We start from the raw sequence: 12,069 nt of genomic DNA on the forward strand, positions 1-12,069 counted from the left end.
AATTAACAAGCCAATGAAAATGTAATCTTGCATCACTCTGGTAAAGACTGACTCTGGCTGAATAGCAATCAGTGTTGGAGTGTGGCTGTAGTTTGGCCAAGACTGGGTCTGTCTGTCAGTGCCGCTGCCTGCGTCAGGGCCTATCTCTGTCCACTCTGAGAGACGGGCAGGCGCAGAGAGACAAAACCCCCTCTCACAGACAGAGCAAGGCAGCAGGCCCCAGCCCAGACAACCTCTCTCAGTTTCCAGCTGGAATTCCCCTGCTCTCCCATTCCTTTTCTAGACTGGGGCTGAGCGGTGTAGCAGCTAGGTAACGTGCCAATGCCCAGGGGTGACGCGAGGGCCGAGAACCAGTGACTCACCCCATAATGAGAGGTCTGGCCCTACCTGTACACAGCTGATACCTCCTTACCTCCTTCTGACACCATCTCACCTCACCCCTGTTACTGTGCTACATCCTCTTACCTCAGACACCATCACACCTCACCCCTCTTACCACACACCTTGCGCTGCAGGCCTACCTCAGTATCCTCACATTGATTTCACACAGTACCTTACTTTGCAGTGTACAGAGACTGCAGCTGACAATCAGTCGGAGTTTCCAGCAGCTTCTCTGACAAGTGTCCCTTCAAGTACTCTCCATCCATGTTCCATTACCCCACTCAGCCAGCCAGCCATTCTGTCTGCATGTCAGTCAATCTGTCAGTCAGTACATTCACGACAGACATTGACTATTAGTCATTCAGTGTCAACCATCATACCAAACGATCAAAGTCAGACCATGTCGTCACGTTTGTTTACGTGTGCAGCTTTGCCTGCGCTAGGGTGAAGTACAGAGTGAAAAATAGAAAAGTACAGGATAAACGAAAGCTACTGTAATGCACTGTACTCTACGGGTCTTTGGGTCTTTTTTCAGGCACAGCACAAGAGCTACTGTCCAGTCATTTTGGATTCCGATACAATAACAGTTTCTCTTTCTGTGGTTTTGGCTACAGTAACAGGTTGTCAGTATTGAAATGCTCTTTTGAGCCGTGTATCCTAGAAACCTATCGAGGGGTTATTTGACTACGTTGTTTTATCTTGCACCTGAAAGATTCAGTTAACTGAACGATCTTATGTCTGATGTCATTTCACGGATGTTTGTTTCAATGTATTTCATGTTTTTCTTTACCGTCAGAAATGTTAAAGAAACAAAACAGTGCAATTACTACATTTTAACCGATAAATAAAACAAAAGTGACATTTCATTTTGAATTTACCTGGATAGATTCAAGTTAAAGTTAAATGTAGGGTTTTTTTTTTTTTTTGAAAGGCTAAGAATTGAAGTTGACTCCGTCATAAACGCATGAAATATCAAGCGGGGTTAAAGTTGTTTCTGGAGACCTCTTATTGTGACGTAACTGTGTTGGGAGAGTAGAGATTGAGACCGCACAGTGGTCTGTACACGAGGGACAGAGGCTTTTTTAGGAGGACGGGAGGGACGAGAGCGGTACATTCCAGTCCTTCAGATTTCTAAATGATCCAGTCCAGAAACAGGCCTGCAGCGACGGCAAATTACAGTAATCTGCAGCATTCTTCTGCAACAAATATAGGTTACCTTCGGGTTGCGCTTAAGTGCTAGGTGCTCGCTGTTGACAAAGGACTTCCTTTGAAAGGCACAGAGAGAGCCTTTTTTTTGTTTTGTTTCGGGACGCTGCTCTTTTATGTCGGCCGACTCGATAATGGGAAACGTCCCGTTTATTAAAACCATTTCGCTGCCTGGCCTAGCGAGCGTCAGTAGGGTGGGTGTCTGTGGAGCGGGGTGAAGCAGTGAGTGGGGTCCTAACCTCACAGGCTTCTGATTGACTGACACATCATGGGAAGGAACTTGTAGCTTGGATCAAGATCCCTCTTTGCCATGAGACAATTGTTGGTGGTGCGATGCAAGCAGCAGGGGCCAGACAGTAAAACTGCTTGCCCTAGGAGAAGACGACGTAAGCTCAGAATGTCAAAGTCGTGTTCACAGGAAACTGGCTGTTACAAAGGAGTGGAAACAAAGAACATAGTTCACGGCTCTGAGTTTCTTCATTTCACTTGGTAGTGGTTCAACAAGATGCTGGAGGGCTGACTTTAGGCCTTAGTTCTCGTACATCGTACTTCAACACCCCCTTGACCCTCCCAGTAGGGGTGTATGAGAATGGGGGAGGTTGTGTGATTGACCTGTGTGTGTAATGGTAGGTTCCCAGCCAGGTAATGAGGCCCTTGCTGAGTCAAGGGCCCTGAGTTAACAAGCCTGTCTTCTCCTGTGTGTCCCCTCCAGGCGTTCACAGGCACCAGTCCCAGGACATCTCAGGCTTCTACTCCCTACCTCAGGGCGGTGTGGGACAGATGCCCCCCTCCATGGGCTGGTAAGTCTCACGCACACACACACATACACACTCTCTCTCTCGTGCACACACACACACACACACACTCACATACTCTCAAGTACACACACACACACACACACATATACTCTCTCGCACACGTACATCAACCAATCCAGTTTCACCTCCGCTACTCAATACTTTTTTTGCATGGTGTTCTTTAATGGAAGCCTTTCCAACATAATCCAGGTAGAATCAGGAAATCCCCAGGGCAACTCTCTAGGACCCTTACTTTTTTCAATCTTTACTAACGACATACCACTGGCTTTGAGTAAAGCCATGTATGCAGATGACTCAACACTATACACGTCAGCTACTACAGCGACTGAAATGATTGCAACACTTAACAAAGAGCTGCAGTTAGTTTCAGAGTGGATGGCAAGGAATAAGTTAGTCCTAAATATTTCTAAAACTAAAAGCATTGTATTTGGGACAAATCATTCACTAAACCCTAAACCTCAACTAGGTGACTAAAATGCTTGGAGTAACCCTGGATTGTAAACTGTCATGGTCAGAACATATTGATACAACAGTAGCTAAGATGGGGAGAAGTCTGTCCATAATAACGCACTACTATGCCTTCTTACAGCACTATCAACAAGGCAGGTCCTACAGGCTCTAGTTTTGTCGCACCTGGACTACTGTTCAGTCGTGTGGTCAGGTGCCACAAAAAAAGGACTTAGGAAAATTGAAATTGGCTCAGAACAGGGCAGCACGTCTGGCACTTGGATGTACACAGAGAGCTAACATTAATAATATACATGTCAATCTCTCCTGGCTCAAAGTGGAGGAGAGATTGACTTCATCACTTCTTGTATTCATGAGAGGTATTGACATATTGAATGCACCGAGCTGTCTGTTTGAACTACTGGCACACAGCTCAGACACCAATGCATACCCCACAAGACATGCCACCAGAGGTCTCTTCACAAGTCCAGAACAGACTATGGGAAGCGCACAGTACTACATAGAGCCATGACTACATGGAACTCTATTCCACATCAAGTAACTAATGCAAGCAGTAGAATCAGATTTTTTTTAAAACAGATTAAAAATACACCTTATGGAACAGCAGGGACTGTGTAGCAACACAAACATAGGCACAGACACGTGCATACACACACACACAATAACATACGCACTATACACACACGTACACATGGCTTTTGTACTGTAGATATGCCTTCGCAGCAGCTAATGGGGGTCCATAATAAATACAAATACAAACCACTTCATCCCACACAGTTAGTAGCTCCTATAAAGCTGGTTATCGTGACAAAATTGGTGATTGAATAGTTCACTTCCTAAGATACGAACGCCCTGATTCATTGATCATATCTAGCCTGGTGTTCCACTCTCAAAATGAAACTACTGTCTTCCCTTGTCTTCCCGGCCTCTAAGGCACTATCACAGAAAGTGGATACGATGCCAAATCAGAACATGTTTTAACACCCATAATCTCAGACACGCTGTGGCTAACAATCCATCCATTGACTTGAGCTCAACTTTACAAATCCATGTATTAAAAATCTGTAACTGGCAGAATAACTTTGAGCGAATCCCCCTGAACAATTGTGGGCTTATCTTAAATGTGATGGGGATTTGGTTCACCATAATAGAATGACAGCTAATACTACTTCCATTCACATCCATGCTGTGTTTCTTTAAAGCTGGTGGAGGACTTTGCCACTCCCTAGGCAGGCTCCGTCCGCACGAGGCAGAGGTCTGCTATTTCTCTGGGCTCTCTCTCACTGACTTTTATTTCAAACAGTCAATGGCCACTGTGGAGTTTCTGTGGTATTGTCAACAAATCATCTTGTTTACAAACTCGTAATCTTCTTAGTGCAGATTATGCATTTGTTTGGTTTTCTTGTGTCCCTCTTTGTGTGGGGAAAGAGAGAGCAAGGAAAGGAGATGACAAAGAACTGGATGTGACTCACTCCAGCCACCGTATGGCACGTGACTGGGGCCTGGGAGGATGTGTATTGTCTTCTTTCCACATGAAGCTAGGCAGCCCACTGTAGGCACAGCCTAGCAGATTGCAATACGTTTCACAGTTAATTTGTTTCAAAGAAGTTCAGATACAGGTCTAAGTAAAAAAATGGATTGAGATTTCTCTATAGAGTTTGAATAGTTGGTACTCTTAAAGGGACATGAGAGGGACAAATCACAAATCTATCGGTATGCAAATACACAGAAAAACCCCATCCGTGCCTCAACACAAACAGGAAATGTTCTCTCCCCAGCAGAGGACAGACAGGGCTGTGGAGAGGAGAGGTGTTAGTTGGGTCCTGGATGTGGATGTTGCTCCTAATGGGCCTGTTGGCTGGGATTAGCAAGTGAATCCCTCCCTGAGAGAACCCTCTGGACCTGGGAGCCTCCCTGACACTGAGCCTCCTCTGCCTTCCTTGATCTCAGGGACCTCCTGGGGCTGAGGAGGGCTGGGAAAGGGGGTGCTGCTGCATATCAAAGATTCCTGCCCCCCCATGCATCCATCCACCACCCTTCACACAGTCATGCTATACAGGTGTAGAATCTTAATTTGACCAGTTTCTCACAGTAGGAAAATAATCTTGCAGCAACAGGAAATTTGAATTATTTTGTGGATTATAATTAATGGACATTTTTGTAGGGGTTGATACATTTTTGTTAGGGCAAATCAAGTCTGAAATGTAATATTGGACATTACAAAAATTAGAAGCCTTTTTAAACTATACACAATACACAATAGACATGGTCGCCCTGTTCATGGCTCCTAAGAGCCAGAGATACTCTATATAGGGTCATGGAATATTGGATGATGGTAATTGGCAAGCCAAATGTCACTGTAATAACCGTTTGAATAAGGAAACGAACCTCATCCCTCAACCGATCTCTCTCTCTTGTAGGACGTGGAACTCATATTCAAATTTGAAAACATAGTTCCACATTTTTTATATCGCTGCGCTCTCGTGTGACTCTCCATGAAATAGGAAGAACAACTAGATAGCTAAATTATTACAAATGCTGTGACAGTGATTTAATAGTTTGCAATTGTGAGAAAATAGAAACATACCAGTGGCTATCTCCTGCACAAATTCAGGACGTTAGTCGCCAGGCACTTCATCAGCTGTGTAGCTAACTGTTAACTTAGGCTCCTGACATAGTTAGCTAGCTAGTTAGCTAGCTTTTCCGTCACTGACATAAAAAACTTACTTAGCCTGTTTCAATTACCCTAAAGTTGTAGACATGCAGCCCCACAATTAAGAGGAACCGACTGTTATCAGAAATCAGTCCGTAGATCAGAATGTTTCTCCGCGATCGTTGGGTCAGCTGAGTACAGCAGCTGACTCAGGAGGCTACTGCAATGACTCGTGAATATTCATAATGATGTAGGCATTAGCACTACTAGCTACAGTAGCTTGCTAGTTAGCTTTTGTTGGAAGATTCAACATTGTGGGGGCGTTCGAGCAGATCACATGTGTCAAGTCGGTGACCAAAGTGTGCTGCATTATGGGGATAAACATTTTCGACTTGCGCCTACATGTTGACTCCATGAACTTTACAAAAATCACGTGATCAAAGGTCATGAATTTCTGACAGCAGTCGCCTGCAAGTTTCTGCAGTTGCTGTTCACCAACTTCATCCTGCAGCCATCGCCTGCACTGTGGGAGGCTGTATTGTCAACCAACCATTATGGTGTTTTTGTTTGACCCACGCGAACGTGACCAAAGATGTGACTGGAACAGGAACCAACTTTGCCGCAATACATGTATACAGTGGATATGTACAAATGAATGTAACATTTCAGGCTCTCTCTCTCACCAGTTGATTGTACAACGTACACACATATATTTTCAGTTTGTGAGTGTGTGGGGTTGGAGACATTCCTATATCGACATTATAAAGAACAACTTTTATAAACAATAGCAACACTGCCATGTTCCACTCAGCCTTGCTGTTGGGAAACCACACCAGTGTCCGACTTTCTACTGTCGCAGAGATGCACCTCCCGACTTCGCTCCTCGTCTTTGGTCTTTCAGTTGGTGACGTCACCCGCGCTGAGAACTAGAAGTAGTTGTTTCCCTTGCTCTGCAAGGGACACAGCTTTTGTGGTGCAATAGATAATGAGGTTTCTTGGGTGGCAGTTGGAAATGTGTTCAGAGGGTCCTTGGCTCAAGCCCTGGTTGGGGCGAGGAGAGGGACGGAAACAATACTGGTACATTAGGATGGACTTAACTCCATAACCAGTCATGATCAAGCCCCTCATTAGCTAGCTAGTACACAGACTGAGAACTCAGACTGCCCGTATATACCTATAGCAGGGCTATTCAACCAGGGTCCGCAAAAATATTTGTATATTTTGTTTTTAAGTGTTGTTTTTCCCCCACCAATGTTTTTATGAATATCGCTAGCAATAACAGAATCAACTCATTTTGAATTACATACCTACAGTAGAACATAGGAAAATATATTCTTTCTAATGATGTCAACTTCATTTCTAAACTCCTAATATTGAGCAAATTACACTTATTGGAACCAATTACACTCACTGGATTATCTGACATAGGCGAATAGGCTACCAGTGCGGCAAGTGCCACTGGCTGCTGGTAAGCTTTCTTGACTTCGACATCATGTTTTGCTAACATATGATGGAGGTCCCTGGAATGGTATCAAACAGATGGTTTCTATGTGTTCCATGCCATTCCATTTGCTCCGTTCCAGCCATTATTATGAGCCGTCCTCCCCTCAGCAGCCTCCACTGGTCTAAACATATTGTCAGAAGTTAGGCAGTGAGGATTTGGTCAGCAGCCTAGTTGAACCCTGTTGCATCCCTATTTGTCCTCCCAACCACAGGCAAAGTCAGCCTGTCTATCCCCTGTCCTCATGTGGATTCAGACAGCCCTACTCCTCCAGTCTCCCCAACAGCTCTTCCTACCCCAGGTACAGTATGAGCTGAGCCGCTTCAGTCTGGGGAGGGAATCGCAAAGTACATACCCCTTCCAGACCAATGCTTCTACTCCTCCCACCTACCATGTGCCCTTCGCTATTGCCTTGTACAGGTGCCTCCGCAATGTGTGTCCTGTCTTTCTGTGTGCCAACTGCTATAAACTACCCTGCAACTGTGTGGGGACACACATGAAGAGACAAACCCGTCTGTTCTCCTGGACGGAAGTGTGAGTGCAGCAGTGTGTCTCCTGTTGCTGTGACAAAGAGAGACGCTATACGCCACTGCAAACTGTCTGCTGTTGACTGTTGTTATTTTAGGCAAAGGCTCAGTCATGAGATCGCTCCTCTGTTACTGTAACTGGCGAGCCAAACATGCTAGCTCAGTTAGCTTCAGAAATAAATCCAACTGGAGACGTGGTTCACATTTAAATGTCACCAAACATCTATGTCACACCGCGTTCTCTCATTCCCATCAGTTCAGGGTGAAACTGTAGGATTTGAAATGTTTATTTTACACTAGAAGAATGATGTCTTTGGAATTGTATAAATCAGAAAATACATTTAATGACCAGGTATATCAAATATGAATTTCAGGAAATCCAAAAAAAAAACACATTTCCAACATTGCAACTAAAACGTTCAGTAAAGTTTCAGTAAATGGCACTTTTCATTCCCAATCCAATAATGAATAAATAGATGTCATCAACAATATGAATCTCAGAAAATAACACACTGAAAAGAAGCCTTTAACGAAACACTAATGAAAAGTAGAGCAAGTACATTCATGTTATCTACTGTATCTACAGCGCCGCCTAGCTTTTGTCTGAGTGTGACCACAGCTCCATCTGCTGGCGTTGGAAGAGACTTCTCACAGTCTTAACGCTCTGAGAGGACTGCCAGGAAGCCCATTCTTTCAGGGCCAACCAACCGCCCGCGTGCTTCAGCGCTTCATGTTCACGTTGCCATATATAAAGACAAAACATATTGTCTGATCCTTTGGTCTCTGTCTCTCTTTGTCTCTCTCTCGCCCTCCCTCTGTCTCTCCCCTTCTAGGTTCTCTCACTCTCTGATGCTAGGGCCAGGCATGCACTCAACGGGGATCCCCCATCCAGCCATCGTGCCACCTTCAGGCAAACAGGACCATCATGACCATTACGACAGGAACATGTACGCGTAAGTACCCCCATGGTGAACTCCTGTCTCTACAATGACACACGTGTCTGTCAAAGGAGATGTGTGATCTGTGTGTGCTAGCTACATGGCATACAATATTATAGTATCTCATTGATGCATTGAAAGTGTATCAAAAGCTTAGATAGATGAATAGCGCCTTACTGTTTTGATGTTCTTGTGTACATATTCACCACGGGTGTCCCTGTTGATCTTGTTTGTTTTGCTCTGCTCTGCTCCTCCCCCCCCCCCCCCCTCAGTAAGCCACACCAGGAGCCCAAGCGGGAGAAGGAGCCTAAGAAGCCAGTGATCAAGAAGCCTCTGAATGCTTTCATGCTGTACATGAAGGAGATGAGGGCCAAGGTGATCGCTGAGTGCACGCTGAAGGAGAGCGCTGCCATCAACCAGATACTTGGCAGAAGGGTGAGCAGCGAGCACACACACACACACACACTAAAACACACACATACATCCATGAATACTCATGCAGCAAAGAGACTCATTCCCAAATCCCTCGTCTCAACCCCTGCTGTTGATTTCACACATGAGAGATGGACTTGAGAGGAATATCTCAGTAATGTGAGTTACCCCCTGCACGACTGACTGCTGCATATGATACCATTGACCAAGATACAGAAATATATCAATGGGATGAATATCATCAAATCAAATCAAACTTTATTTGTCACATGCGCTGAATACAACAAGTGTAGACCTTACTTGCTTACTTACAAGCCCTTAACAACAGTGCAGTTCAAGAAAATATTTACCAAATAAACTATGGGGGGGGGGGGTCAATGTAATAGTACGGTGGCCATTTGATTAATTGTTCAGCAGTCTTATGGCTTGGGGGTAGAAGCTGTTAAGGACCCTTTTGGACCTAGACTTGGTGGTCCGGTACCGCTTGCCGTGCGGTAGCAGAGTAAATAGTCTATGACTTGGGTGACTGGAGTCTCTGACAATTTTATGGGCTTTTCTCTGACACCGCCTATTATATAGGTCCTGGATTGCAGGAAGCTTGGCCCCAGTTATGTACTGGGCCGTACGCACTACCCTCTGTAGCGCCTTACGGTCAGATGCCGAGCAGTTGCCATACCAGGCGGTGATGCAACCGGTCAGGATGCTCTCGATGGTGCAGCTGTATAACTTTTTGAGGATCTGGGGACCCATACCAAATCTTTTCAGTCTCCTGAGGGGGAAAAGGTTTTGTCGTGCCCTCTTCACGACTGTCTTGGTATGTTAAGACCATGATAGATTGTTGGTGATGTGGACACCGAGGAACTTGGAGCTCTCAACCCGCTCCACTACAGCCCCGTTGATGTTAATGAGGGCCTGTTCGGCCCGCCTTTTCCTGTAGTTCACGATCAGCTCCTTTGTCTTACATGATGTTGTCTGTCTCAGAACTTTTCACAGTGGCCCTTCATCTATCCAATGTCACTATATCTTGTGAAATGATTAAATAGTATGAATAAGTTGGTAACCCGTTGTATAAAAGTGATAATGCCCTCGAAGCCGGTGTTTGGAGTATATCTTGGCACAGTTTGCCAATATATCCTCCAAACACCGGCTTATCGGGCATTATCACTTAATTAGAGTTCTAAGGAGAATAATGAAAGACATTGAAGGTGTGTTCCACGACGCGCTAGCGGAGTGGAACTGACCTTGCACAGAGTTGCATTATTTTCCAGAGAACGCATGGAGCCCCGAGTTGATTATCCCTTTTATACCATGGCTATAATTTAACACATTTACCACTAGAAATGGTTTAATTTGCTGTTGGAAATGTGTTCAACGTCCACTGAAGTAGCTAGCAAGTTTACTAGATAGCTACAGTAGTTGCCGTGGTAACCAAACAAACAGACTGGTAACCAAACCATCAGTCCTAGCTTGCTATTATGAAAATCTAATTCAACAATACCAATACTGTTTTCAATTCTACTTTTGCTTTCAAAAGCAGCTCAAACAAAACATGTAAAAAATTAACTATAGCCATTGAATTCTACCATGCAAACATACCGTGTGTTATAAGGAAAGAAACGCACGCTCTAGAATGTACTTCAAGTTATTCAGCAATGCCATGGTATAATTAAGCAATAAGGCCCGAGGAGGTGTGGTATATGGCCAATATGCCAAGGCTAAGGGCTGTTCTAAGGCTCGACGCAACACAGAGTATACCACAGCCCTTATTGCTATTATAAACTGGTTACCAACGTAAGCAGGTAGCCTAGTGGTTAGAGTGTTGGGCCAGTAACCAAAAGGTTGCTGAATTGAATCCCCAAGCTGACAAGGTAAAAATCTGTCGTTCTGCCCCTGAGCAAGGCAGTTAACCCACTGTTCCCCAGGCGCTGAAGACATGGATGTTGATTAAGGCAGCCCCCTGCACCTCTCTGATTCAGAGGGTTTGGGTTAAATGCAGAAAACACATTTCAGTTGAAGGAATTCAATTGTACAACTGACTAGGTACAGTGCCTTGCAAAAGTATTCAACCCCGTGGCATTTTTCCGATTTTGTTGCATTACAACCTGTAATTTAAATGGATTTAGGTTTGGATTTCATGTAATGGACAAAATAGTCCAAATTGGTGAAGTGAAATGAAAAATGTAAAAAAAAATAAAAAAACGGAAAAGTGGTGAGTGCATATGTATTCACCACCTTTGCTATGAAGCCCCTAAATAAGATCTGGTGCAACCAATTACCTTCAGAAGTCACATAATTAGTTAAATAAAGTCCACCTGTGTGCAATCTAAGTGTCACATGATCTGTCACATGATCTCAGTATATATACACATGTTCTGAAAGGCCCCAGAGTCTGCAACACCACTAAGCAAGCGGCACCACCAAGCAAGCGGCACCAAGAAAACCAAGGAGCTCTCCAAACAGGTCAGGGACAAAGTTGTGGTGAAGTACAGATTAGGTTATAAAAAAATAATCCGAAACTTTGAACATCCCACAGGGCAACATTAAATCCATTATTAAAAAATTGAAAGAATATGGCACCACAACAAACCTGCCAAGAGAGGGCCGTCCACCAAAACTTATAGACCAGGCAAGGAGGGCATTAATCAGAGAGGCAACAAAGAGACCAAAGATATCCCTGAAGGAGCTGCAAAGCTCCACAGCGGAGATTGGAGTATCTGTCCATAGGACCACTTTAAGCCGTACACTCCACAGAGCTGGACTTTATGGAAGAGTGTCCAGAAAAAGAAAAAAAATAAGCAAACACGTTTGGTGTTCGCCAAAAGGCATGTGGGAGACTCCCCAAACATATGGAAGAAGGTACTCTCGTTAGATGAGACAAAAATGTAGCTTTTTGGCCATCAAGGAAAACGCTATATCTGGTGCAAACCCAACACCTCCCATCACCCCGAGAATACCATTCCGTTTTTCATCGGCAGGGACTGGGAAACTGGTCAAAATTGAAGGAATGATGGATGGCGCAAAATACAGGGAAATTCTTGAAGGAAACCTATTTCAGTCTTCCAGAGATTTGAGACTGGGACGGAGATTCACCTTCCAGCAGGACAATGACCCTAAGCATACTGCTAAAGCAACACTTGGGTTTAAG

General features: G+C 44.5%; 1 protein-coding gene across 14 annotated transcripts in view; it reads left to right on the forward strand.

The window, feature by feature from the left end:
* LOC139584198 (transcription factor 7-like 2) overlaps positions 1-12,069 on the forward strand; it is a 68,298-nt gene that overhangs the window by 45,463 nt on the left and 10,766 nt on the right. For 10 of the 14 annotated variants that reach the window (XM_071415763.1, XM_071415773.1, XM_071415843.1 and 7 more), the window contains exons 5-8: positions 2,300-2,387; positions 7,242-7,328; positions 8,388-8,507; positions 8,765-8,927. In XM_071415763.1, coding sequence (XP_071271864.1) covers positions 2,300-2,387; positions 7,242-7,328; positions 8,388-8,507; positions 8,765-8,927 — 458 coding nt within the window. The remainder of the gene's footprint in view (positions 1-2,299; positions 2,388-7,241; positions 7,329-8,387; positions 8,508-8,764; positions 8,928-12,069) is intronic. The other 4 variants (XM_071415780.1, XM_071415790.1, XM_071415876.1 and 1 more) reach the window with 1 other exon arrangement.

Source organism: Salvelinus alpinus, chromosome 1, assembly GCF_045679555.1.
Source record: "Salvelinus alpinus chromosome 1, SLU_Salpinus.1, whole genome shotgun sequence".
Classification (NCBI taxonomy): domain Eukaryota; kingdom Metazoa; phylum Chordata; class Actinopteri; order Salmoniformes; family Salmonidae; genus Salvelinus; species Salvelinus alpinus.